Source organism: Bactrocera dorsalis, chromosome 5, assembly GCF_023373825.1.
Source record: "Bactrocera dorsalis isolate Fly_Bdor chromosome 5, ASM2337382v1, whole genome shotgun sequence".
Lineage (NCBI taxonomy): Eukaryota > Metazoa > Arthropoda > Insecta > Diptera > Tephritidae > Bactrocera > Bactrocera dorsalis.
The window spans coordinates 45680429-45704431 of NC_064307.1; the positions used below are offsets into that span (position 1 = coordinate 45680429).

The 24003-nt window shown below is 35.4% G+C and overlaps 1 protein-coding gene across 2 annotated transcripts in view; it reads left to right on the forward strand.

Annotated features, from left to right (window-relative positions):
• Window positions 1-24003, forward strand: part of LOC105223629 (lysosome membrane protein 2) — an 88119-nt gene that overhangs the window by 50082 nt on the left and 14034 nt on the right. The window contains exons 1-3 of one of the 2 annotated variants that reach the window (XM_049457538.1): window positions 16151-16457; window positions 21398-21489; window positions 22050-22207. In XM_049457538.1, coding sequence (XP_049313495.1) covers window positions 16175-16457; window positions 21398-21489; window positions 22050-22207 — 533 coding nt within the window. In that variant the 5' untranslated portion in view covers window positions 16151-16174. Of the gene's footprint in view, window positions 1-16150; window positions 16458-21397; window positions 21490-22049; window positions 22208-24003 lie in introns of those variants that run through there. The other variant, XM_049457539.1, reaches the window with a different exon arrangement.

Sequence of the window (24003 nt, forward strand, 5' to 3'; positions counted from 1 at the left end):
TACAAAAGCCCAAGTTTGGAGCGTTTTTTGCAATTAATAACAGAAGCAAATGAAATTTTTAAATTTCTAATTAATGTTTCAAGAATACACATAATAGATTTCCAAAAAACCAATATCATAAAAAAAACATTTGACGGATTATTGGTCAGTTCAAATGTCATTACCAAACTAGCCAATAAGGCTGAAAGGGCAGTCAATGTAGTGTAGTGACGACGGCAAATTTAATGCATTTCGGACCATATGGGCATTCCGAGAAACATATAACTGATGAGCTATATAAAAAAATTTCCGAAAGTACTGATGAATCAGGGTGAGCTGGAAGGCCTTAAGAATATTAAGAATCGTCAAGATCATGTGCAAGGGCCTCGAAAAGGGACTAGATCAGGTATTAAAATTATATGCTCTTAATATTTATAACACTTTGACGTCCTGTATATTCCAAAATTCTAGACTAAATAAGGTATATTAAATTTGCCACAAAGACGCACAGAAGGAAACGTTTGAGACCCCACAAAGTATGGATACTCATATCTAGAAATAGTCAGTGCAACGAGCTTAATCATTTAAACCATGTCTGTTCGATTGTGTGGCTATTTGCCTTTATATACGCTAACTAGTCTCTCAGTTTTTGAAACATCGATCTGAAATTGTGCACAAGAGGTTTTCTTTGCAGTGAGCAGCTTCTTTTGTCTGAGCCGCCGATAAAGTGATCCTGATTAAAAAATGATCTTAAGAAATACATAGCTGCCATACAAACTTATGGGATAAAAGCTTCACAAAAGACTTTTTTCAGTATTAAGCAACTTTAACGCGATCTCATCGAACATAGAATTATATATAATAACATGGCTTGAAAGGACTAGCAAAGTATTTTCCGTTGGCCGGTACAGCTTAAGCTAACCTTTGTTCTTGTTTTTCCTTTCAACTTCCACTTTTCCTAAATAAAAAAACTCAGTTAATCCTCAGCATAACCACACATATTTCAATTTTATAACATTGCTACTAAATTGCAACCCATAATTGTCTATATTTTCCTACGAAATTTGTCAGATTTAACGCTATTACAATTTCGATTATTCACATAGAGATTTTGGCCCCTGCAAATTAGCGCCCATTTAATAACAAAAGCCATCGAAACTTATTGTTTACCGCTAAAAACGCTGTTACGACATTGCCACACAATCGCAAACGGACAATATGCTGCAAGCTACGTAAATTGCCTCGGCAAATACTCATCCAATTGCTTTTGCTAATTTCTTACAAAGTCTTCAACTCGACAGCTACAGCAATAACAACAAAAACAGCACAAACAAATAAATTAAAGTCGACTGCATGATTCTGCAAATACTCGAGACCGAGGTACTTGCGCCCGGCTTGTTTACTGCGAACGCCCAGTAGCAGCTGCTTTTCGTTAGCAAATACACACATACGCACACATAGGCAGCGGCATTTAGCATATTTCACGTATGTGTATTGTATGTATGTGAGCAGGTGAATGCATTGAATGCACTTTGCAGCGAATGTGTGGCGATTGTATGGAGTGATAAATAACAAATGGGCAACAAAGCAGCAGTGAAACTCCATTGTTGTTGTGTTTAGCACAGCACAAATGCGCGGGTATGTTTGGCAGTGTTGCTGTGGTAGTACAAAGTAGTGGTGAATCAACACAAAAATTAATAACAACAACAAATTTGCCACCAAAAAAGCTTGAAAGCATAAAGACAAGAGGAGTAAGTGCAGCAGAAGTGATAGAGAAGGCAGAATTACATGGGCTGCATGGAAAATGAAAATACAGCGATAACCGCAAATCTTTGTAAGATAAACACAAGACCATCAGTATTGCCAAATACATTTCAAATAAGCTCGGCGCATGCCAAAAATTAGTTGCGCACACGAAGTGAAAAATTAGCACTTCATAAAATAAATTAAAGGTCGAGTACTCGTGACCCGGTCAAGGAAATATTTGCAATGTTCGAAAATAATTTTCTGCTAAATGTGGAATGGTCAACAGATAATAAATTTGAAAATTGAGAGTGCAGTTCTGATTGAAACATTTTTTTAAGGGGCACACGTTGTGTGACAGAAGATATTACCCATACCTGCGGCCCAAAAAAACAAAAATTAATAAAATTATACGGTTCAAATTTTAATTTTACTCGAAATTTGTTTGTTTTTTTGACTGGATAAAGTCGAAAAAAAATATGTCGTGAAATTTTCACCGAAATTTTAATTTTGGTCCATCCGCTGAGTCCAATTTTCGATTACTTGTTGAAGCATTCGACTGGTAACTGATGATTGAGACGCGTGAATCGAAGCGGGGCTCAAAACGTAAAATTATCAGTTCGCCGAAGTATTCTCTCAATAAATCCATTGATTGATGCGATGTGTGTGAAGTGGCGCCGTCTTGTTGAAACCGAATGTCGAGAGATCACGGGATTCAATTTTAGACAACAAATAGTCGGTTATCATATCGCGATAACGGTCGCCATTGACGGTTACGTTCTCACCGTCTTCATTTTTGAAGAAATATGGACCGATGATTCCACCGGCTCACAAACCACACCAAACCTCGGTTTTTTTCTAGATAAAATGGCAGCTCTTTAACCACTACAGGTGGCTCTCCGTCCCAAATGCGGAAACTGTATGTTGTACGCTTTCAGTTTAAGCTCTCGACGTAAAATGCGCCAAGTCGTTTCATAGTTAATGCGAATGGCGCTGAACCGGTTCTCCACGGTCTTCGTGTATGCTCCCAGCTACGGCTGCAATATTTTCTTCACTGCGTGCTGGTCTTGGTCTATTCGGTCGAATATTATTGAATAATGAATGCTGGGTCTCAAGATGGGTGATGGTGTTGCGAATAGCTCGCTTAGTAGGCCGATTATGTTGACCATAAGTTGAGCAAAGCGCGCGTAACACATTCTTTACAGAACGTGAATTTTCGTAATTAGGTTGAACTTGTAAACGTTGTTCAGACGTACATAAGTCTTTTCATGATGAAATGCCAAACAAAACTGAACAAATATAATTTGACTGCTTGCATCGACTCACGCATGATCTGTTAAAAACGAAGGCTATTGAAAAAAATATCTCTTCTTGGATCACCCGTTACATATAAACTCAGGACTGTGATTTTATTATATTCAAACAGCTCTAAATACTGCTTAAAATCCTCAACTTATGGTCGGTTATGAGTTTATATGACTTCCACATTGCCCAGAACTAGCAATAACCAAATATTTCTTTCAACAAATTCTATTCATATTATATTTTCCAAAATGTAAGTTACCTCAAGTTAAATCGGTTTTATGGGTGTGAACAATTATTTTGTGGAAGTTTTGTACAAATAAACCACTTTTGGTCGCCCACCCGTTTAACTGGATAGGTCAAATTTTACATGGGTTTCCTCGGGTAAAAACCCGCCCTTATCTACATTTTTTGCCTCTTATTAAAAATTAAACATTTCATTCGAATTTTTTATTCTTACAAACATACACTAGAAATTCTGAAATTTTTCGAAAAGAAATATACTAAACTTGCTCGTTGCGACGCCATTTCTGGTAACCTCTCGGAAAAAAGATGCGACCGCGTTGACAGAATAACTCCTTGGAAGATCATCTAAAGTGAAAAAATACGTTTTTTAGTTAAAATATTAACTTAAAACTTGAAAAAAAAAATTGAAAATTGTTTTTTTGGCAGACATTTCTGTAAAAAATGAAAATTTCGAAACAAAAGTTCTCAAGAGTATATCTCCGAAGCTAATATTACTTGGATCAGCTTGAAAATTTACGATAAGATAAGAAACGCTACAAAATTTCCAGCCTGCTTAGTAAATGCTAAAATTTAGTAAAATACATTTAGGACCAAAAATTTTCAAATTTTATATAGACATTACAGATTCGCTCTATAATTTCATAATTAAATCTCATAATCTTAAAAAAATAGTTTGCGTCTTGCTGAATTTTACCAGTATAAATAAGTTTAACTAAACAAGTTTTTATTTTATTTCGTATTTTTTTTAATTCACCATCTATTTTAAGTGACATAAACTAATGCAGCGAGAAAAACGTGTAACCGCAGAAATCTTGATTGTGCGCGCTATCGCGCAAACTCAACACCTGCCGCGGCGCTGCCTTGCAGCCGACAATTCTAAGCCGATGTGCAACTAATAAACTCTTGCTTAGCAGCGAGTTAGTGAGCAGCCAGATTCGGTTAGGCACTTCGTTGATTATTATTTTTCTGCTTCAGCTTCTTCTTCTACTTTTATTTACATTTGATTAAAACGGCCAGCAACAACAAGCAGGCATTGCATTGGATTAAATTTGTGCAGGCGCAGCAAGCAGACTTGCATTTCACTACAAAATACCGCATAAATGTGCGATTGAATGAATGCCGTGTGCGCACGCGAGCCAGCGATTTTTAGCACAAGCAGCGCATAATATATAAAATGTATACAAATATATGTATATATATATACTTTTAGGCATTTCTGTGCACATTCGCTCTCTGCTTGGCCGCTGCTTTATTGTATAACACGCCGGCAACGCGACCGGCATTCGCCGCGCAATGCAACAAGTTGACAAATTACAACAACAACTAGCGGCTATATTTGCCTATATGCGGTGAGATAGTGACTTAAACACTAAGCTGTCAGAAAATTTTCCTTTTCACTGCAATTTCATTAAAAAGCATTCTACAATTGTTCCCTATGAATTGCTAACTAAACGCTCGCTAGTTGTTGTTTGTAATTTAATCATACTTGTAACTTACAGTTACAGAACTGTAGCGGAATTACGAAAAATAAGTGAGTGGTTATATCTCAATGCGTAAACAACAATAATTAAATTGCCGTCATAGCGAATATGTAAATATTATACTCGTACAAACATACAGCCATACTTTAGTGTGACCTTAGGCTCGAGTGTGCATGAAAAAACCCGCTATTATTGAGTAAATTTCCATTCCACACGTTATCGATACGGGTTCGGTCAATTCGACTTGTTATTGGCAGCCAAACAGGATGGCGGCAGTCCTTGTAAGCATACATACATGCACACATTTGTGGTAAATGCGATACTCTTTCATGGCATGCTTAAGGTTAAAAATCGCAATTGGCACTTTAACTGACAGTCAGCCAAATATTTCGACTTGGTTATGCATATGTATACGAGGGTGGGTCAAAAATTATTAAATGATTAAAAAAAATGGAAAAACGTTGATTCATTTTAAATATCCTTTGAGCTCGATGTTCTCCTCCAATCTTTAAACCGACTGCAAAATAATTTCGCTGGAAGTCTTCAAACTCTCAGTCGCCTCCAAATTTTTGTTCGGAGAGACTTTTTCAACTTTAGACACAAAAAAAATCGAGAAGACGTTACCAAATCAGTAGAATATGTTAGATGTGACAGCAGTTCATAGCTGCTGGAGGTCTTCTAACTCTCAGTCGACTCAAATTTTTGCTCGACAAGAGACTCTTTCAAGTCGAGAAGACGACGCCAAATCTGGACAATACCGTGAATGTGGCAGCAGTTCATAGCTCAGTTCGAAGATCTATTTTTCGACGCCAAATTAGCTCAGTAATAAGTTGAAGCAGACCCTTATTTTCCTTTTTTTGCCAGTAGTCGATTTAGATTCCATCTTGTGAATCCTAAAATATGATCACCATCGATTTGCGGCCTTCTATGAAGTATTTTAGAGGAGTGCAGTCCAATATTTTCACTATACCTTGATTTCTATTGTGTACCAGTGGGCCACGAAAACTTGTACAAATTTCTTCGGATTAATGTCTAAAAATGGCGGCCGTCAACTTTGGTTTCCCGAGTGATGTTCGAGTATACCTTGATATCTGCTTTTTCTGCTTATTTTTAGTGGAAAAATGGACAATGGAGTTGGTGCTGGAATACACTGTCCAGAGTTAGACATAAGGCAGCATACTGCAGTATAATTCAAGTTGAGATCTTTGCTATTGCGAAAGCCGTGGCACCAGGGAAACAATGAAGTATTTCTTATGCACTTGTCCCGCATTGGCAAGACTACGCTATAAAGATCTTGGGTCCCTATGATATGCTGTACTGGAAGAGGTATCAATTTAATTGTGATGCCACAGAGCCTGTTAACATTCGCAACAAGCGCAGGCATCCTAATCCTCATGGACCAAGTAACTGAAATCCATCTGGTATCGCAAAGGATCGAAACTGGTATTTGTGTGCCTTATTGGCCTACCAAATTAACCTAATCTAATCTATCCTTACTGGTAGCCATTTTCGGGGCATTTTGGCGTCGATTACCACAAATATGTAAAAGAAGAAGAGAAACCGTATACAGAATCCAAAAGCTCTTTGATTTTAATGCGCGATTTCTTTTCGAATAACGCTCCGATATTGCCCTCCATTCTTAATTTTTCTTCCATTTTTTATAGTCCGCGGACATGCCAGCTTCCCAAGCCATCAAAAAATAACCACGAGTTTGATTCGGTTCCCATTTTGACAGTAATCGTCTACGATAATATACTTTCAAATAGTGTATATTTCTTGCGAAGGTGTAGTCATTGCCGTTGAGTTTAAATAATTAGTGGACCACCCTCGTATACGAGTATACGTGGGCACCTTCAAATTTAGTCTCACGTAAACCTGTGTGCCTCTTGAAGCACTGCTCCACCAACCTTTTGACAATTTTTTATATTTTTTAAAATATTCGCACATTCATATGCATTTACTCGTGCTGTAATGGCCATTAATAAACGATAACACTAATTAGCCTAAATACGCCGGCAACCGATCACTTTATTCACTCGCCTAGTTATGAGCATAATATCACATTAAAATGTAAACAAAAAAAGAATATTTAATATTTTAAGTGAATTTTAATGAAATTGCTCAGCGTATGCGGAAGTCAATTCTCTGGAGAGACACAACGCATAAATCAGCCAATTATAAGTTGTATTGTAATGACAATTACCTTCTACGTAGAAGGTGTCGTGGAATTTTTAGCATTGTCCACGTAAAATAAATTATAAATGAAATAAAATTCTTAACTTTTTATTAAATTAATTAAAACACTTAGAGCAGCATACAAACACACACTCATGTATGCAAATATCACCGGTGTTTTGTCCATATTGTACGTGATCGAGATTTTTCCATATAAGCCGCCGTGAAAAAGTAAAGCAATTGTTCTATAAGACAATCGTGCATAAACAATAGAGAAAAATATGCATATAATAACGATATCAGGTTTGAATTACAAAGCATTGTTTGTATTTTTTAAATGTTTTAACTACTTTTACGCGGTCAGATGAAGAACGCGTTGTAGATAGAAGCGATTGTAGGTATAGATTCCACAGGACTTTATAGACGTACTATGTACATGTCGTTACAAGTGAGCATTAGATCATTGTAATTGTATAAATCAATACATATTATTTTGCTAATTTTCTTAACCAACTCAGCCAAATATGTAATATAATATGGCAACTGTATTGGTGTATTGGTGATGCGTGCAACAATTAGCGGCTCAATTTCATTGTATGTACCCACTCATTATCACAACAATTTCAACCAAAACAACAACGTACGAACCAAACCAACAACAAATGAACCAAGCCAACAAACTGCAGATCATTTAAGTACTAACTGTCTTGGCCATTTGTCTGCCTGATCGCACAGACCAAACTGCCGCGTCATTTGGTTTTTCACGCCAATGCGAATTTGTGCAACATTCGCGACGCGAAAATTTGCAGCATGCATTTCCATGTTCATGTGTGCGTGTGTGTGTGTAAATATGGGCATGCATTTGTGTTACACGTGAGCTTTGAGTTTGAGTTTTTGCTAACGGCAGTGAATTGAGCATAATAATAGTATGTATAACACTACTTTGCCTTTGGTGCATTGTTTGGTGACACCACTTCACCACTTAACATTGTTGTTGTTATTGCTCACCTGTTTTGTCATTGTTTAGGGGTGTTGCTGTCACTGGCCGCAGGTGGAAAATATATTTCAAGTTGACTTTTTCACTTTGCTTTGCCAACAACAACTCGCAGATAATGACAGTGCAAAATGGATGGATATATGTATAAACCGGTAACTTTTTGCTTGTATTTCACTATCTAATTGTTTTGACTGTATACAAAAGCCATTCTCGAAGCTCTCACGACTCATGCGACGTTTAGAAAAAAATTGCATCTTTTGTGCGAGACAATGCAAATGTGCAACATAAAACACGGTTACTTTAAATTGGTGCAAATTTAGACTGTCTATTTAACTGGTTTGACGGTATGGACAAACAATTTTTTTTTTAAGTTTAAGAAACTTGATATTTTTTAATGAATGAAGAGCGCCAGAGAGCAATTTTTAAATTTTTTACTACTTGGCTTTGCGCGATAATTGCTATGTTGAAGGTAACTCTGGGACATGCGATTTTCACAAGCGCCTCTTCAGGCGAATTGTCCACTAACAAAATCATTCGCCATAGACAAAAGCAAATAGTATTCACTTAATTCAAAGTACGGACTATATGATAGATGCATAAGAACTCTCACCTAACTCCCGAAGCTTCTGATGGCTCACAAGCCATGTTTGTGGCCTAGTGTTGTCCTAATGGAGCACAATTGCTCTTCTATTCGACTAAAATTTCAGAAGGTCCTATTATTGCTAGTACAGGTCCGACTTAAAAGTTCGCCTGTAGGAGAGCAGCTCATAGTAGATGGTTAACCGCAAATCCCATAGCGAACCCTTCCTAATCGTCAGCCTTGGCTTGTCCAGTGAACCACCTTACATCACCGGTTACCATCTGCTTCAGCAATGGATCCATTTTGTTGCGATTCAGCAGCTAATCACTGATGAAAATTAGGTTCACGAGGTTTTTTGGCGATAACTTGGTTGGCACCGTTACCTCGAGTTTCTTCTTGTATTCAGCTTTATTTAAATGAATCCAAACACTTTTTGGTGCAATGTTTAGTTCATGAGCAATCGAAATAGTACTTAAATTTCGGTCAGACTGTATGATTTTCAGTACTTTAGCGATTTTTTGAAAATTTACATATCTGAGCGCTGTGCATCTTTGACATCAAAATTATCAGAAGAAAATCGCTGAAATCAAAATTGCGCTTGATTGGTGAGGTCCATAAAAACTATTCACATAGCCGCCTGTCTGGCGTATTTCGTCTTTAGTGTTACGGCTTCTGCAGGACCCAGACTTTTCTGTTTCTATAAGGCAGACATAAGATTTCAGAAAAAGAGAAGATTCCTTTTTTCTTAATATCAAGCTGTCAAACTTTAGCTACCATTTAATTACTCATAATAATAACTTTAGTAAATATCTGTTTAAATCTGAGGCTCATCAAATGCACTGAACTCGATCAATATTTACTTAAGTTGCGCCGATTCTAAAGCTCGGTTTTCTATATTTCTCCTGTGATTCGGATTCACGATTGATTTGGTTATGATTAACAGTTCTAGAGAAAATCGAGGCTTGGCTCTGAATTTATTTTGAAAACGATCCTTTCCTGGCATATATTTATTTTAAGGTAATACATATACTCCATCTGATTCTATAGTTGAACATAGAATTTTGAACATTTTTCATTGAAGTAATTCAAGTTAACATAAAAAATTATTAAATAGAGATTAAGATGTGCAGACTTTCTATTAAAAATATCATTATAAACACTCTACTTGGAAATGTTTTATTAATTTATTTAAGCGAAATACTATTACAAATAATTCTGCTACAAATAAAATATAACATCGCTAACCTTCGGCTCTAATCGGAAATATATTTGTATTACATAAATTATAAAAGTATAGGCATAAAAAATAGATCTCGCTTTCTGAGTCTATTATACGTACCTTGTTGTTATTGAAATATAAAGTTATTACGCGCTAAGTGCGCTAATAATAATAAGTGGAGCTCTTTGTATAAGTGGATATTTCCTCACTCAAAACAGTAACAGTCAAGTTTAAAGCGATTCGTATTGAAATTTTGCAAATCACCATTGCAAGTGTGCTCAAAAAATGCACTGCCGTAAATCGAGCTGTTTAAAAGCTAGGGTAGAACTATATGATATGGCGGTGAGACTGGTCCTCTCTCTATACAAATGCTGTGATTTCAACTGTTTCTCTGCATATAAAACCAGAAATTTGAAAAGCGTTCTTAACTTAATGTGAGTTTATTTATAGACATAACAATACATAGATTATAGACCGATGTTATGTGCTGCCGTTTTTTCTGTTTCTTGATACTTGGCCAGAAAAAAGTTTGAGCTCAACCTAACTAGTTAGTGACCGGAAAAGTTCCAAAAAAAGGTTCGGGCTCAACTGTTAGTTACGTATATCTGGCCAGACCTCCGGCCTGACATTTTGCCAGGTTTTAGTAAAACATATTCCAGTCTCATATTAGCTAAAAGTATACAGAGAAAGGTGTACATAATGGTCTCACCGATATAACGAAACGGAGAAATTTTTGAGTAAGACAACTTACGAAAGAGATTTATTTACATTTGCTTATATTGCATTTATAGCGCGTACAACTTCATCTTTGCCACTAGTTCACTTTAAGCCCAGAAACCACTACTTAAACTAGTATAATTCGGATTAGTTGAATTGTAGAAGATATCATTTTATTGTTAGCTAGTTTTTATTTTGCCGGCTAGTTAAAAATTCAATATATGGCTTACGTACATGTATATACAATACATATACTCTACTGTACAAGTACTGCTATATAATATACTTTAATAAGCCTATTGAATTAGAAGCAGACTACTTATAGAATAGTTTACATTTCATCTTGCCCTAAATGCTTATTAGCCATATCGTATTAACCAGTCACTCATGACAATGATTATTGCACACATGAATATATAATATATATCTACTTGTGCATGCATATGTACATACAGGCATTCCTAAGTAGGCTTTCGGCAGCGCATGCGCAGCAATAAAACTTCGTTCAAAATAACTTTTGTTGGCTCAGGGGCGGTAAATGCGCTACTGTACAGTCAGCTTATCGCAGGCGCACACAAATTTCAGTAGCAATAGGCATAGACTATCATTTAGCGATTTTTAGTACCTGGGCCGAAAGTGTTGTTACTCATGTGTCACTCCTTTTGCAATGCAATGGCAGCGTAATTTCATCTTTTGCTTAAAATATTTACCGAAAATCGACTTGCGATGCTCGAGCTTAATGCTAAACTTACTGACACACTCATACACATCCAAAGTAATATATTATATGTATATATGAGCGTATGTGCTTTTGTAATAAATCTGGAGGTGTTGCGCATGCGTGGAAGTAAATTGGCAGCTGTGCAGCCAGGCAATGTAGAAAAGCCAACAGTTTGGAGCAACAGTGGGGCAGTCGAACAAGCAGCGGCCGTGCAAAATATTTAAGTGGCAAAGCGCTTAAATATTTAAACGCCTTACAAAACTCAACTGCCAGACACCAGTAGTGGATCCAATGCATCTAATTATGGCTGCGAGTGTGTTGCTGAAGGTATACTTTTAGTTTATGGCCGCGGTTAAACACGAGCAGGTAATTGTCGAATATGAATATCAAAAGGTTTCACTAAATTTTTTTGAATATTTTTTTAAATATTTTTTTTTATTTTTGTATTTTTTTTTTAATATTTTTTTATTTACTTTTATGTTTTTTTAGTTTTTTTTTTCTTCAAAGCGCTTTTTTATTATTTAATTAACGGCAACTTGCCGGAATATAACGCGAAGTATGACCGAGTGGCATGAATGGCGCGGCGCTGTGGAATTCCCTTGGCCTTGAAGATGTTGTCTTAACGCTTTTCGCTTTTATTGACCATTTTTCGGTGTATTTGCGCAACTTTCACTGCGTCACCGGCGAGCGAACGAGAAGAAGCACTGACGCAGCGTTTGCCGTGCTAACATACGCAAACCAAATTGACCATGCTAATGTGTGTGGTTTACGTTCAGCGGCAACAGCAGCAACTACAATAATAAAACCGTCTTTTGGTGACAGCGGTGAGTGTCGCCGCCGCAGCGCTGAACCGTTTTGGTACGACAATACCACGCCATTATAAAAAATTGCCACTTTTTGTAACAACAACACAAAACAAAAAAGCAAATGCAAAACAGAAATCTCCATATTGTCTCGTTCGGGTATCGCTGTAATATGCAATAAAAGCGCTGAAATACAGCAGCTAATAAAAGCAACGCTTTTGCGAATTCAAGGTCGCCGCTGATGGCTTGCGTCGCGCTCAAATTGTTACCATTTTTTTCATGCTTTCATATGGTTTGCTGCTGCTGCGGCTGCCCAGAAAATTATTATAACTTTTGTGACATAGTTTGGCTCGTTTGCCGGCTATTGGTCTTTCAAGCGCTTTATATTTGACCTATTGAACTTTAACGCATACTTTTGTTACAATTACTTTATTGAAGTTTGGATGAATATTTGCTGGAAGTATAATATATTGAGATATTTTAATTTTATTTTTTCATAATTAAATATACACACGCTTTATTTTAAGGGAGGCAGCTTAGTGTTGCTTTGATTTATGGGGTAACATGGTCTCTAGGGTAAAAACAGCCTTTCTCTGCAATTTTTTCGCATGGAAAAAATTAAATTTTTTATTAAAATTTTGTATTGTTGCAACTATACTCTATTAACCAACAAATTCTGAAATTTTTGTAAACAAATTTTAAACTCCGCAGTTGCGACGCCATTTCCGGTGACCTCTCGGAATGAAGATGCGCACACGTTGGTGAAAAAATACGTGTTTTAGTTAAAACTTTAGAACTTGGAAGTTGGGAAAAAAAACTAAAAATTGGATCTTTGGCAGACATTTTTACAAAAAAAAAATTAAAATTGCAGTGAAAATTTCGCACAATTTTTTCAAATAGTTGTAATCGAAAAAAAAAAACACTTCGTCCAAGTATTTAAGAATTGTATCCCAAAGACCTAATTACGTACTTTATAGTTATCTAAGAAAATTTCGATTATCATCACTAAATTTATGCGTGCAATAATCTTGAAAATCTTTACAATATTCTTTTTATACTCTGAACACGGTATATTAAGTTTGCCACGAAACTTGTAACACCCAGAAGGAAGCGTCGGAGACCCTATAAAGTATAAATATAAATGATCAGTATGTTCAGCTGAGTCGATTTAGCCTTGTCCGTCTGTCTTTCTGTGCGTCCGTCTGTCTATATATGTATATACGAACTAGTCTCTCAGCTTTTAAGATATCGTTTTAAAATTTTGCAAACGTCATTTTCTCTTCAATGAGCTGCTCATTTGTCGGAACTGCCGATATCGGACCACAATAATATATAGCTGCCATACAAACTGAACGATCGGAATCAAGTTCTTGTATGGAAAACTTTCACATTTGACAAAGTATCTTCACAAAAGTTGGCACAGGTTATTTTCTAAGATAATAACATAATTTCTTTTACTATATTACTATAGCATATAGCTTCCACACAAACTGGAAACATAGTTACTAAAAGAAATGCACCTGTGAAGGGTATATTAGCTTCGGTGCGCCGAAGTTAACGTTTTTTTCTTGTTCTTTTCTAACTTGATCACATATTATTCCACTGAGTTCAATTCGATAGCAGATATTTCACCTTCTTATTCGCATCCATTGGTATATGATACCAATTTCTGGGTATTTGGCGACATTAGTGTGTCTGAGTAGTCAATGGAAATTACTTTTGAAAGGAAAGCGAAAATTTCTTTGAGTAAAATAGGATATTTTGTAATCTGTAATTCTAGATATCTCTACTGTAAAGTTTCTGTCTCCCACTGTTCGATTATCCAACTATCGGGTAAAGTACAGGTTAATTACCCAAGAGTGTCACCAGAGATTGCTGTTAAAGTTTCTATTGGTTTCTTAAGGACAAATTGACAAATCTAACCAAAACTATTGTGTAGTTGTGATCGTCCATTCCTCCATGCATAGGACTTCTGTGTTACATGGTGTGTATGTGTTAGCTTCCACGATATTGCTTTCAATGTAAGAGAATTTCGGTTGCCGTGACTTGCTGGACCGATTAAACAAACTGTGGTTCCCCGCTTACATTTTGACACTTTAAATCTTGATAAAAATTTACCAAATTGATTACTTTATGGTAGTAAATTTGGAGTAAAGCATTGTTTTTTTCAATAAGTGGCGGTGAGGTAAATTTTTATTCTTAAAATTATCCTAAGCTCAATAAACCAAAATATGTATTTTTACCATAGATAAATATAGCTAATGATCGAGTGTTGAATGACTTGTCAAAAATGGCGAAAAAATACGTTTTTGGTAAAAAAAAATGACGCTTTAGAGAGATTATTGTTAACTAAAAAAACAAAAAAAAACACTTCGGCCACTCCAAAAAGTTGACATAGGTGCTGCTCCAAATGAAACGACGAGCCGTGATTGGTTTTGGCAATTTCAAAAAGAACGGTCTTTCGCGAGAAGGAATGCCAAAAACCTTCGAAGATGGTCAATTAGAGACGTTGTAAAACGCAAGAACTTGTTTCAACATCGGTAGTCACCCACCAAGCCATTTCAAAACAACTGCATACCCTGGGATTGATTAAGAAACAAGAAACTAGGGTTGCTTAAAACCTCAATACCAGTAAAGGCACGTAAAAGTGATTCTGCCGCATGACAACGTCGGCCTCACCTCACCAATCCACTTACCTGAAAATGCTTGAATGGGAAGGCCTATTTAATAATTCCCAGATATTGCATCGTCCGTTTATTATTTGTTCCGTTCGATGGCACAAGGTCTGGCTCAGAACAAGTTTCACTCACAAGACGACATTAAAAATGGCTTGATTTTTGGGCAGGAACATAAGATAAAAAGTTTTATGGTAATGATTTTGTGCTTTGTCTGAAAAATGGGAAAAGTTATGAATAGCCATCGGTAATACTTCGAACAACTCGTTTGTATCCATTTCCTTACAATATAATTGTATTTTTATCAAAAAAGAAAACAGCGAGAACTTTGTTGTGCACTTAATAGTTTCCGATAAAAATTAGTTAAACATTTTTGAATAATAATTTATAACAATATTTATAGAAATTGTACGGAACATCAACCCTCTCAAAAAGCCTTTAAATTTTTGTCATATTTTTTTGTTCTGTTCTTGGCCGTTTAGGCTCTACAAATATAGAAGCTGTTTTATGTTTTTGTAGAAGAACTAAAAGAACTAAGAACTTCTCTAAATTCATTCCTCGCAAAATATATTCCTGAGTATGGTTGCGGCCTTAGAAAACAAAAACTCTGCATCTCTCGAGATTCGAACCCACAGTGTGTTGAATATTAATCACTCCACGAATTTGGCGGTACCGAGATATTTTCAAAATTTAACCACAAAATTTGCTAAGTGTAATGGGCAAATCGTTAAGTTTTTCCACTATGGCCAAACGTTTTATTAATGCCATAATTATGCTGAATATACAAAAGGTCGACGGCAAAGAATTAAAAAAAACCAGCTGAAGTAGCAAAAATGCATTCGCTGGTGAATTTCGAAAGTGCATACATACATATAGACCTACTTGTATGTATGTGTATAGAAAATTAAATTCTAAAGACATAATGAATGCAAAAAAGAAAGCACTCACTCGCGTATTTACTTACCAACTTTGGTTGCTAAAAGGTCGCTCGAGCATTTTTCGACAAGAAATCTTCAAGTGACGTGGATTTTAGTAAAGAAAATCGAGTCTTAGTGCTCATCTAACATTAAGTGTTTGCAATATTTATCAATGCTAGCAAAATACTGCGCAATATTATTATGAAAAATTACCAATAATTCTAATATAGAAAGTGAACAGCAATAAACGAACAAACTGAAAAATATTATGATTACTTATATGATTACAAAATTAAATTGCCGTTTTTATCATAATTGCAACTAAATACAAATAAATAATTTTTTGTCAAATAACATAAAGCAAAAGTTAATCACATCATCGTCGCCGTCGTTTAAAGTTCGTGTGTGCATCGCATGTGGTAAAGCTTTTGTTACAAGTTTTCTAAGTAACAGTAAGGGTAACGGTGAAGTGCTTGTGTATTATTAAGGTGGACGACTATTGATTGATTGTATTTATTGACAAACACATAAGTCTTGTGATATTTTTTTTGCATGCAATCGATGATTTTTGCCATATTATAAAGCTGAATCACTATAATTTTAGTTTTCCAAAGAAAAAATGATTCTACGCCGTGAGAAATCGGTGAAATCGGCGCAATTTAATGCAATGCGCTCGTTGCTGCGCTACATTTGCGGCCTTTGCTCCAAACGCGTCGCGTCACAACAACAACATTTACCAACACAACAACTAGAAAAGCAACCGCAAACGAAAAAATTGCCCAATCATTATGAGAATACGAATATATGGGTGGATATCGTCACTTGCGAGTCGTGTGAAACATCCTTTGTGCTGTATACAAATGTAGAAACCAAATTGGTGGAGGTGAAAATTTGGTCATTGGGTGAGAAGTAACAAGTTAATATTTATACTCTCAATAGTGTATATTAAGTTTCCCACGAAGTTTTTAACATCAAGATAGAAATGTTCTCGATCCTATAAAGTGTGTATAAAGCAGCAAGTAGACGATATAAAAATTCTCAACCTGACGAGCTGAGTCAATTTAGCCTTGTCCGTCGATATATACCCGAACTATCCGCTCAGTTTTTTAGGCATCCATCTTAAATTTTAAACACGTAATTTTCTCCTCAAGAAACTGCTCATTTCTTGGCACCACAAACCGATCTATCAAATTCAACACCTTAAATTGAAAACCTTACTATTCCACAAAATATTTTTATAAAAATTTTTATATGAATGAATTGAGGTTCTCAAACGAAATTATAGTGATTGGTTGTACCAAAAGCAATCTAAAAAGATTTCTCAGAAACTCTTTGTTTTTGTTTTTATAATCTTGGCCCATTTATGAACTCACGATTCATTCTTTATATGGCTCTCGGCCAACTCAGCTACGACGGCTACACGCATCTACAAGTATATATGGAATAAGGAACTGTCTTCTTAGCTCGCAATTGAATACAAGTAATCTGTGTATTCTTTTATATCAAATTTACATACTCTCTCCAAAATTCCCCGAATATTCCCACCAGTCTGTAAAGATTTATACTATATTTTAATATGCCATATCTAGTTTTATATTAACTAACCAGTCTAAAAAGGTACCTATATAGAATGTCGATGCTTTGTTCTTGATTCCAAAATCCAATAAGGCTTCCTTATCTTCAACTTTAAAATTACCTCTTGTAGCAGGTACACGAGAGCTTGTACCAAAAATTGGTATTTTCCAGTCAGAAGTATTTCGTTTTGAGATAGTGGACATCATGGTATTAATTATTCCTGAGTGTTTTACCTTCTCAGTTCAAGTCATTTTTTCTAACTATCTGTAAGAAATATCAACTAGGACCGACTGAACCACCGATATTTGTTAATCCATTTTACTCAGAACTTTAGTACAGTACAACTTCTTGTCTACTGTCAGAAGTGAGTTCGAAGTTGGCAAAGGGACAAGGGAAACCAAACAATTTTTTTCACAATGTAAAAGTTAGATAAGTATCTGCTCAATCTTAGAGTTTACGGGTCTAAAGCTACGCTGATGGGCTATAACCGTGTGAGCGTTGTTTACGCCAACAAAGAAGAAGAAGCAAGCTACGCTGAAGAGCTCCAATAATTTCCATAATGTTTTCAATTCAACCTTATATTCATTTCAGAAACTAATTTTACGATGAAATTGTGAAAATTATACTCAAATTTCGTTAGAGAGGAATTTTTGCCTCAATATCAACTTCCTTATATCATGATTACATATTTTTGGGCGACTTTGATGTGGTTTTTTTGGGTTCTGCTCATTTTTGGGGCACCATCGCTAGATATTGGATAGCTTCATATTCATAGTCATCATATTCATACACCAACGTCTCGTCACCAAAAATTATACGTTTGATGATTGAGCTGTAGCTGTGGACAGCTACGTTGTCACGCATTTATTCAGCGACCTCAAATCGATGTCGGCTTGGCAAAGGACTCAAGTCTTTTGATACGAGTCCGGCATTGACACGCTTTATACCCAAAACTTTAACCAAAATTATTCAGTTGATCCATAAGAGATTTTGTGATCCTCTAATATCTCTCTCATGTGCCACGACCATTTTCTTTCTTTAATTTCTTCTATGTTATCGTCCTTTGCACAAAACACCCACTCATTGACATATGAAGATGAAACTTCACACGAACATTAAAAACGGTTGTAGGAATCTAGGATATTGATCCATTTGGTTTGCTTGCGGAGTTGAAACGGTTCATTTTGGCTCAAATTATGGCAGTTCAGTCAGGGCTCGTAACTTTCTTATATTTTAATCTTAAACTTTCTAGTCATTTCTGGCATTCAATACAAAAAATTGTAGCAGGGCTTCTTGAAAGTATGTTTTATAGGTCGACTATCAAGTCTTCTATCATTTAAAATTGGGTTAAGCTTTCAACCAATTTTCCATATATAGAGAAATACCTAACATATATTTTACAATAATGCTCCTTGTCAATCATAATAACACTAAGCTACAATTTCCAAGTAAACAACTGATGTTTGGTTTACGAAAGATGTAGTATTTCCATGAGTATATGAACACTTTTGCTTTCTGTTATACAAATTTTTTCAACAAATAAACGTTACTTTTATTACCTTTTAGTAATGGTTAATTAACATTCAACTAAGTGTGTTTCATAACAGAATAAAATTGTTTTACTATGTTATTATTGCAAATAATTAAGTAAGTAATTATTAAAAGTATACTAAAGGGTTCTAAAGGCTTTTAAGCTCTTATGATAGTAATCAATAAAACTAGTAATTATGTATGTATATGTTTGTGCAAAAAAGCCAACTCATTCCTGACTTTCGGCAGCTCTCAATACACTTCACCAAGCTCAAGGCCAATGCCGAAGTCCTTGGGGGAAGTTCCGAAAAGTAGCACAATACAAGTGTTGGTTGTGCAATCGCCGGGGTAATAAAACACCGTAAATTATACGCAACGGATGATTCGAAAAGGGCACAATGTCACGTGTTTTACGCTCTCAATAAACGGCTGTTCCTAAAATTCCCAACCGCAGAGCATAGCATCGCCCACTTTTACAACATCTTTCGTCATTTCAAGCAAACATACATACACTTATGTAAATATATAGACGTCCGCTTGCATTGCCGGCTATTAAAGTGCAAGTATGGTATATGATATTTACTCATGGTTTTTGTTGCCTTTTCTGTTCAATTAACACATTGCGGCGAATATAACTACCCACATATGTATGCATATATCCATGTACGTACATATGTGTCTGTATAAACATTTACCTATATATTCGTATGTACAGAAATCGAAGTGTGACATCCGCTCTCAGTTAAATAAATAAAGGCGAATATTCGAAAAGGAACACAGATTGAGATACAAGTAACTACGTAGACGGGAGGTTGCATTGCAGTGAGTAAAGCCTTCTTTTTTGAGCTCATTGTGTAGCGCTAATAACACGCAACGGTATATATTTTATAGTCCAAAACATTGATAGAATGATAAGACAAGTAGAAGTCTAGAAAACAAAACCTTGTTTACTATTCTACCACAGGTGCAGGCTACCTGATCATTGCAGAGTCTTCCAAGCGTAAATAATTTCACTGGCTTCTTGCGATTGACTACTGAATTGGTTGGAGTTCCTTCTCAACCAAGGTAAATCGTAAGAGATCTATTGAGTTGATCGTCTTGCAATAGTTTTAGTAGTTCTAAGTGAACACTGACGGATGAGGTTCATGCGGTAAGATGAAAATTTTACCGGATGCCAGTTGATTAAGCTGCATGGTAAAGATAGAGATAAAACAACTCTTGAATGACGGCGCTTTTAGCCTAGCTAGCCTCAAGCGCATAAGTTCTCAAGACTGTACCGAAACTACTACTCGGATCAATTTGTAGACAATATTCTAGATATGTCGTAGAACAAGACATAAACCGATGTAGCCCCTTGATTCTCACAACATGTATATTCTATAACTTTATTACTTTTATAAAGAGTTTTCCTATCCCTCCTCCATATAATATACATATAACGGGTGATTTTTTTGAGGTTAGGATTTTCATGCATTAGTATTTGACAGATCACGTGGGATTTCAGACATGGTGTCAAAGAGAAAGATGCTCAGTATGCTTTGACATTTCATCATGAATAGACTTACTAACTGCCATCAACGTCGAATTTTCAGTGAATGGGCCCTAGAAAAGTTGGCAGAAAATCCGCTTTTTTATCGACAAATTTTGTTCAGCGATGAGGCTCATTTCTGGTTGAATGGCTACGTAAATAAGCAAAATTGCCGCATTTGGGGTGAAGAGCAACCAGAAGCCGTTCAAGAACTGCCCATGCATCCCGAAAAATGCACTGTTTGGTGTGGTTTGTACGCTGGTGGAATCATTGGACCGTATTTTTTCAAAGATGCTGTTGGACGCAACGTTACGGTGAATGGCGATCGCTATCGTTCGAAGCTAACAAACTTTTTGTTGCCAAAAATGGAAGAACTGAACTTGGTTGACATGTGGTTTCAACAAGATGGCGCTACATGCCACACAGCTCGCGATTCTATGGCCATTTTGAGGGAAAACTTCGGACAACAATTCATCTCAAGAAATGGACCCGTAAGTTGGCCACCAAGATCATGCGATTTAACGCCTTTAGACTATTTTTTGTGGGGCTACGTCAAGTCTAAAGTCTACAGAAATAAGCCAGCAACTATTCCAGCTTTGGAAGACAACATTTCCGAAGAAATTCGGGCTATTCCGGCCGAAATGCTCGAAAAAGTTGCCCAAAATTGGACTTTTCGAATGGACCACCTAAGACGCAGCCGCGGTCAACATTTAAATGAAATTATCTTCAAAAAGTAAATGTCATGAACCAATCTAACGTTTCAAATAAAGAACCGATGAGATTTTGCAAATTTTATGCGTTTTTTTTTTTTTTAAAGTTATCAAGCTCTTAAAAAATCACCCTTTATTACATACCATATATATATAATCAGTGCATATTGCTTATATCGACAGTATTGCGATGTCAATAACTTCAAAAACTGTAAATAAAAAATATTTTTTTAACCAGTACACTTGCATGCGCATGTGGTATCGAATTACCGTTTGCCATGAGGTTGACACAAATAAGTAAAAGCCAGTTAAATATATTTTGTCTACTTGTTTTGTCTAGAAATTCTTACCACAGCGATCGACAACATATGAAGTACGAACGAGTAATTAAAATATTTTTTTAATTTGCTTACGGACTGTGTTCTTTATTTAATTTATTTTTATTGATATTCATTATTTTATGTTAATTACATATTTTATTTTTTTATTTTATTTGCAGATAGACTAGCTGTGATAATTATTGGAATAGTTACATTAATTTTAGGTATATTGCTATCAACAATACCATGGTTGGATTATTTTATATTAAAGGTGAGTGAAAAAATCTTTAGATTAAAAATATATGTTTCAGCTGCCCCATAATTTTATAAAAAATTTTATTTATTTTAAAAGCTTTTACAAAGTGGAAAAACATTGTTTGTAAAGTAAAAGACGGTTCGAAAGACCTTTATCGAATAAACGCGGGAAGATCATTTAAAGCTTGCTTCATATGACTCCTACTACATTTCAACCAAAGAACATCCAGAATATGGCCTAAAAGACTTTTTTTCCAACGAAAACTAAACCAAATTTTTCAACATTTTAGTTAAAACCTTGACTTAGAACATGGGTGAAGGAAAAAAACTGAAAATTGTATTTTAAGACATTTTTACAAAAAATTAAAATTTCGCGACATTTTTTTTTGAAGTAGTTATAATCGAAAAAACCCTTCGTCCAAGTCTTTAGCTTTGATAGCTATCCGCGAACGCACAAATTCTCAAGGCTGTTTCTCCGAAACTGGTCTGATCTACAGAGAACGCACCATACAAATTAACTATCTCTTAATAAACTTCTATTCTTCAATACTTCACCACTTTTTATCTTGTTTTCAGAATTTAAGGCTATGGAATGATACGTTAAGTTTTCATTACTGGCAACGGCCAGGTGTCGTACGCTTAACAAAAGTATATATATATAATGTCACAAATCCCGATGGTTTCCTGCAAGGAGAGAAGCCAAGATTGACGGAAGTGGGACCATTTGTTTATAGGTGAGTAAAATTGTGACTGCACTTTATGATTTATCTATTTCAAGTAGTTATAATATAAAATTAATGCACACTTTTGTACAAAATTTACTTGAGAAAGCAACAACAAAATTGATTCAATGCAAGAGAGCCTGAAAATATCCAATTAAAGTGTTATTATATGCAGCTCGCTGTTATATTTCCACTTAGGATGCGAGCATTTGTGTTTCTAGATTCGCTGAGAGCACGCTTAGAAGCTTTTGGAAACAAAAAAGTAACCTATAATAGTTGTTTATTCGGTTGCCACTTTCCAAGCGTCCTTGGAAATGATAAAATGAATAGAGAATGAAATAAAAATTTTTTAGAACAACCGATTGAATTTGATAATTTGAAAATATTTTGATAGATGATTAATCTCTACGTAAAAATATCCTTGAAATCCAACTTAATGCCAATCATTGTAAAATATGACGAATTTGGTCAAAATGGGATTATTTTTGTACCGCCAAATTTATTTTTCTCAAACGGTCGAACAAATGAGAAGGTCATTACATTGAGAAAGATTAATAAAACAAATCAAAAAGAGCTAAGTTCAGTTATAACCGAATAATTTACACTCTCGCGTTGATCAAAATCGAGGAAACACTTTGAGGTATCGGCAAAACGGTTAAAGGATTGCAGTCATGTTTGGTATTTTATTAACATATTTTATAAGTCGTAGACTCACTAAGCCGTAATATTTCTACTGAAATCAATCTATCCTCAAATGATATATTTGTATATATAAGTGAGATAAATTCAAAGTGCCTGAAGTCATTCCTTGGTGCTTAATTTGTTTTCAGTAAAGTAGAAAATTCATGTGGAATTTAAAATTGTATTATATGGGAAAGAGGGCCGGTTGTGGTCCGATTTCGCCCATTTTCATACAATTACATTAGGAATTTTAGGATAATGTTAGGTACCGAAGTTGGTTGAAAACAGCTGAGCAGACGCTGAACTATGGGCTCTTAGCTTAAAGTGGATGGTGCCACGCCCATTTCTCCATTTTGATACCAATTTATGCTCTCTGTTGCAATATGTTGTGAGCCAATTTTAGAATAAAGTTTGATAGAAGTGCTTTTAAACATGATTTCTAAAGGGTCATAACTCCAAAATAACTTCAAATATTTACCTAAAATTTTGTAATATTATTATTATTATATTTTATCAAAATACAAAGAAACAAATATAAACATATTTTTCCGAAATTCAATAATTTTGCTTCATCTCGCATCCCTTACTTTTGACTGAGTATAACGAAGTTACTAGAACCAAGCATTGTAGAAGACATATTCTACATATATGTAAACTCGTGTTCATTAAATATGTTTATGCTTTAGAATTAGATTTTACAATAACAAAATAAACTTCATAGTGTTAAATTAATATTCGGTACTTTTTTGCTACTCTCCACTTTATTTACGTCAAAATGTATGACTTTAGTCGGACTTTTGACACATGTGTGTCTAATTGTTAGGCCGGCCTCTATTTGGAGCAATTCTCTTCACCTTTGTCTCGTAAGTTTTCCATTAAAAGTCACTGAACTAGTAATTTCGTACTTATATGAATTGCTATTTTCGGCCAAAAAAGTACCCAAAGTCGCGTTAGGCCGTCTAATGCTTTCTATACTAAACGTTGTTGCAATTTTGAAGCCATATTAAACTGCACTTGTGGCCAAAGTGTGTTAAGCAAATGTTTCTGCCTTAAAAGCGCTCCTATGGAAAGTGTACTGTGTACTGTCTATTAGGCGTTTTGTGCTTTCAGCGCTTTTATCACTTTCA